This window comes from Merops nubicus, unplaced genomic scaffold (assembly GCF_000691845.1).
Source record: "Merops nubicus isolate BGI_N331 unplaced genomic scaffold, ASM69184v1 scaffold46424, whole genome shotgun sequence".
Classification (NCBI taxonomy): Eukaryota; Metazoa; Chordata; class Aves; order Coraciiformes; family Meropidae; genus Merops; species Merops nubicus.
Genome location: NW_008603100.1, coordinates 14,917 through 19,770, shown reverse-complemented (window position 1 = coordinate 19,770; position 4,854 = coordinate 14,917). Strand labels below are relative to the sequence as shown.

At 51.5% G+C, this 4,854-nt stretch overlaps 2 protein-coding genes across 2 annotated transcripts in view; both read left to right on the top strand.

Moving 5' to 3' along the window:
• Nucleotides 1-74: 74 nt before the first annotated feature.
• BCL2L15 (BCL2-like 15) lies at nucleotides 75-1,266 on the top strand (the record flags this gene model as incomplete). Its single annotated transcript, XM_008938545.1, has 3 exons — nucleotides 75-176; nucleotides 537-752; nucleotides 1,249-1,266. Coding segments are annotated over 3 exons (336 nt in total), but the record flags the coding sequence as incomplete, so codon positions are not given.
• Nucleotides 1,267-2,557: 1,291 nt separating this feature from the next.
• PTPN22 (protein tyrosine phosphatase, non-receptor type 22 (lymphoid)) overlaps nucleotides 2,558-4,854 on the top strand; it is a 16,058-nt gene continuing 13,761 nt past the window's right edge. Inside the window, exon 1 of the mRNA XM_008938544.1 lies at nucleotides 2,558-2,665. Coding sequence (XP_008936792.1) covers nucleotides 2,579-2,665 — 87 coding nt within the window. The 5' untranslated portion in view covers nucleotides 2,558-2,578. The remainder of the gene's footprint in view (nucleotides 2,666-4,854) is intronic.

Here is a 4,854-nt window from a genome sequence, read left to right as displayed (position 1 = left end):
TGCTGAACCCCTCGCCCCACTCTCTCCACTCCAGAGCCTGCGGGGTCTGCAGCGGTGCCTCCCACCACCTTTGACCCGTCACCATTGCCGGTCGCCCGTGGAAGATGGGGGACGAGTGCAACCTGGACTTTGAAAGGGTTTCCTCAGAGGCTCTTGCTGAAGGACTCAAGGGAAAGGTAAAGCACACCTTGTCCTGCCTGGCCTGACCAGCTCTGTGTCTGTAGGTTAGCCTTGTGTTGGAGGACAGGAAAATCCTGGGGAGCAGCACAGCTCACGTTGCAGGGGGTCAGGGGATATGAGAGGAAGGGATAGGACACCATGCAGCCTCCCTTCATTTCTGTGTCATGGGTGACATCGAAGCCACCAGCTGGACATGGCACTGCAGGAGCTGCCTTTTCTCCTCTCTTCCAAAGAAGATAGTCATGGGTAGAATAAGCAAATGCAGGACTTTAACTGCACGTTGGATTTTGAGCCAAGACGCGCTTATCACACTGTCATTTAGAAAGATGCTCAAACTGCCCTCTTGATGCTTGCAGTTGGAGAAGTTTGGGGCTGCTGTGGACTCTCTCTGCAGGAGGTTGAGTGACCAGAACCCCGACGTGGCCTATGAGAAAGCTTTCCTCTGTGTTTCTGTGAAACTGCTAATGTCTGTTGCTAAGAAAGTCCCAGCTATGATGTGTCCCAACGAGCTTACGGAAGTGATTAATGGAGATTCTCAGGTGAGAAACTACATTGAGGCCCGCGGTGGATGGGTAAGAATGTGAGGCAGTAGTGCTGTTTGCCTGGGCCTTTACGGCTCCTCCTTCGTATTCCTCACCTCTCCCGGCTGCCTCACGTGCTCATCACTGGTACCCAGCACATCCCCAGGCACACACTGGATAACGGCACAGCTGCAGGAGCACGGCTTTGCCAAGCACCTCAGCGACGCCTTCCTGGAGTCAGCATCCAACTTCCTGCTTGCTTCTCTGTCTCATGGTTTAATTCCTTACCTCAGTATCTTGGGAGCTTCGCTTGCTCCCTTCGATGAGGGATGGGCCATGCAGACAGTGCTGTCCTGCTCCCGCGGCGTCGCAGATCCCCCTTGGTGCGCATTACCCGGAGAAGAGACGAGATGGGCCCAGGAGACGGTCCCAGCAGGAGGGGGGTCACTCATCCCACCCCACGGCCTTCTCTCCCTGCTATTTCCTTTAAACCTGACTTGAATTCTTTCTGTAAAACACACATGGGGTTTTTTTTGTTTGTTTTCAGGAGAACTTGGGCAATTAAGAGAATAGGCTATACCATTTTCCCAACGGTGAAGCTGGGCTTGGCATGGATCTAACTGGGAGAAAAGCTGTTGTGCTTCTGGAGACTGCCAGCGGAACTCTACACATAAGTAATGTGTAAAATAGATACTGTATCACTACAGCCAGAAAGTAATAAGCTATTTTTCTTATTAATTTGTTTTTCTTCTTGTGTTTCTCCTAAATTTAGCCATAAAAGTAGGATTCACTCTTATTCAGGATTTGTAGGTTAGTGCTTAGTGCTGCAGACTCATCAGGTGAATATCTGTTTTAAAACATATTTTTTTAAAACAGTTGTTCTAAAGATCTCTCTGTTCCTCTCAGGTTGGTCAAAAATTAGCATTTTACTTTATTTTAAACTAAGAGTGATGGCTCTTCCAGAGTGACCAGCAGCCCTTTGCCTTTTAGCAGCTGGATACAAAAATCTCATAGGTATTCTGTACCAAATCTGCAGGACGACACAGAAAGGGAACACATTTAATGAGTCCTGTAAGTGTTACTGAGAGTGAGAGAGGTATTAGGCTGGCATAATTAATTTGATTTCTGTAGTTTACTGGAGTCAGATTATTTGACCCTCTCTTCTGGCACAAGCTACCAGACATGGGGAACTGTGGCTGGAAGAGTTGACCTGAAGCAGGTGGGTGGGTTTTTCTCCATTCAGAACTGGTTGTGCAGTTCAGTGGAGTAACACGTGTGAGCCAGGTTCAGGTGCTCAGCATCTGCCTGAGGTATAATTTCAAAATATCTTGCAGTTAATGTGGCCAACAGACGCAGTCACAAGTGTGAAGGGGAGCTGTGGGTTTTGCATGCTGTTTCAGGGGCTGTTCTGGCCCAGCACAGTTGGAGCCCGCGGCCGTGGCCCCGACGCCTGGCAGCAAAGAGCAGCCCCTGGGGACAGGGGGCTCAGCTGCTGCCCCCTGGGTGCACCCCTCCAGACCCTGCTGCTGCCGACAGCGGGACGTGGTGCTCAGGGAGGTCTGGTGTCGGGGTGCTCGGCCCTGCCCTCCAACACCCGACCGCCTCCGTGGCACCGTGCACCGAGGGGCCCGGGGCAGCTCTGCCCAGCTCTGTGCCACCTGCCCTTGCGGCGTGCGGTTTTAAAAGGCGGCGCGAAGGCCCCGGGTTCTGTGCTCTGCTCCGTTGTTTGGCCACGATATCTGCTACGCACTAATTTCCTCTAGGACTGGTGATGAAGTCAGTAAACCACAGCCTGCCGAGTGCTCGCCGGGCTGGTGCTTTCCGCTGCAGCACACACTTGACATGTAGCAGGCCGGTCGCACTCAGTCTCCAGCAACATGGACCAAAGAGAGATTCTGCTGCGAAACCTGGAAAGGGCCCAAGGCAAGAAGCTCAACCGAGAGGAGTTCGTAGACGAATTTTTGGTAAGTTCGTGTAAGGCACGGCTCTGTGTTTCAGCTGATTTTAAAGGGATCTGCTCGGTCACTTCTCAAACTGGGACATGATTTGCATGTGACAATAAGACTTTCTATGAATTTTACGGCAGAAAGAGGCACACCAGTTAGCTGATGTAAAATAAGTGTAAAGACAGAAGAGTAATTTAATAGCCTGTATTCAAAGTAAAACTGTTTGCTTTTTAAATAACTGCCTGGGTGCTTCCTGTTTTGTGCTGTACAAATGCACTTGTCGGGACACAGTTTCACTTTGCCTGGAGATACAGCCAGGGGTACTGCGAGGAACAGGAGCCACTGCCTTTCCCCCCACTGCAGTCCGTTATATCTGTAATGCACATGCTCCTCCAGCCATCTCTGGTGGATGCTTGACATGGCTTTTCCTTTTTCCATGTCAGTAGAACCCCACACCCTGCCTGCCCACCAGCAGAGCAGAGAGCAAGTGTTCAGAGACATGCCCGGTGGCCCTTGTCAGCACTGGCACCGTGGCCGAGGCGTGAGGCGCAGCCGGACGGGCCGTCTCTCCAGCCCCCAGCTCCAGCTGGCCACGGGGAAGGGCTTGTGCATCCATTCGCCATGAGCGCACGTGCTCTGCTTCCAGCAGTGCTTCTGGCCCCTCCTGGAAATTAATTTATTTTTCCCTCAAGGCAAAATCAGCAAAAAATGCTGATGGCTCTCACTTTCGCCTGCACTCTGCAGTGTCCAGCTGGTTGTTAAGTGCCCAAATCTCTCTGACATTTTTTATTTATTTGGGTGGCAGGGAAGTCTTAGATGACAATCCAAAATCTCACAGTTAGAGCCGATGGCTGGCGATGGCTGTTGCTGTACCAGCTGGACGAGGGTTACTCTGGCAGGCTGTCTGGGCTGCTCTGAGAAGCAAAGGCATCGCCCAGCTTTAGCAGACATAGGGAAGGGTAAAACTGGCACATCTGTAATATCTGAGGTATCTCAAACACCAGAATAAACACTGGCCTCAAGCTATCCCCCAGACAAGGGCTGCATCAGGCAGTGGACTCTGGATTCCCCATGAGTTCCAGCCCTACTTTGTAATACCAGTGAAGACTGACACTTCAAACACTTGGGAAAAGCTTAGTGCTTGGTTTCGAGGTGTCTGGGTTGGAGGGAAGTGATTAATCTGAGCCTGCAGTGACAGTCTGTTGTTCCATGGAACAAAGCACCATCACGGGCTGCTGAATTTCCCCCCGCTGCTGTGCTGGGGCTGCACGGCGCGAGGCACACGCTGCCCAGCCCTGGGCATCGACAGGTTCCAGCAGCCAAAGGTACCAGTTAGTTTTCTGACCAGACTGGCAGGTGGAAGTGGTCAAGGCTGTTTCCTCTTGCACCGGGATGAGGTCTTCTCAGGATGGCCTGAGTTGCTGGCCACTTCTGCAAAGAAGAGCCAGAGCCTTGACAGGCAATTGCAATGGCTTGCCTTGCCAGACTTGCTAGAAATGTCCAGTGCTACCTCTCCATCCTAATGTCTCCCCTCTCTCTGTGTGAACAAGCATCTGCACATGCAAACTGTGGTGTTGTTACTGTCAATGATGGGTTTATTCTGCTCAAGTCCCCTTTTTCTGTTTCTCCAGTCTCGCAGCCAGGGTTTGATTCTTAGGGCTCTCACTGGCTTTCTCATCTGTAGGCATTTCCCAAGCAGTTTTTGAGGTACTGCTAAGGGGCTGCTTGGCTTGGTCAAGTACATAAGAGCTACAAAGCCCTCCCTTTGGCCATGGTGCTATTTCAGTTCACCAACTCCAAGACCAGCAGATTGTTCCCCCCTGTGCTCTGAGCAGCACAGGGAAGGGCGCTCAGGCAGACAAAGCAGCTCAGGTGGGTCGCTGAGGTGCACACAAGGCATGAGAAACCCTCTCACCTTGCAGCTCAGGTGTGCCTGTGGCCTCTTCCCTTTGCTCTTCACCCCTGCAGGCCTTCATTTCACAAATGTGTGTGATCCTGAGGGTTCTTGTGTCAGCCTGATTCTCTGGACCCCAGCAGGGGTGTCCAGGAGAAGGGCTGTGAAGGTATGGTGGTGGGAAATGGAGACTTGCCCTTCGAAGTGTCAGACTGTAGAGACACTCATTAGAGAAATGGCCTTTTGTTTTAAATCAAAAGCACCCCTTGATGTCAAGAAAAGTGGTTAGGTAGACAAAAAATTATGGAAGAAA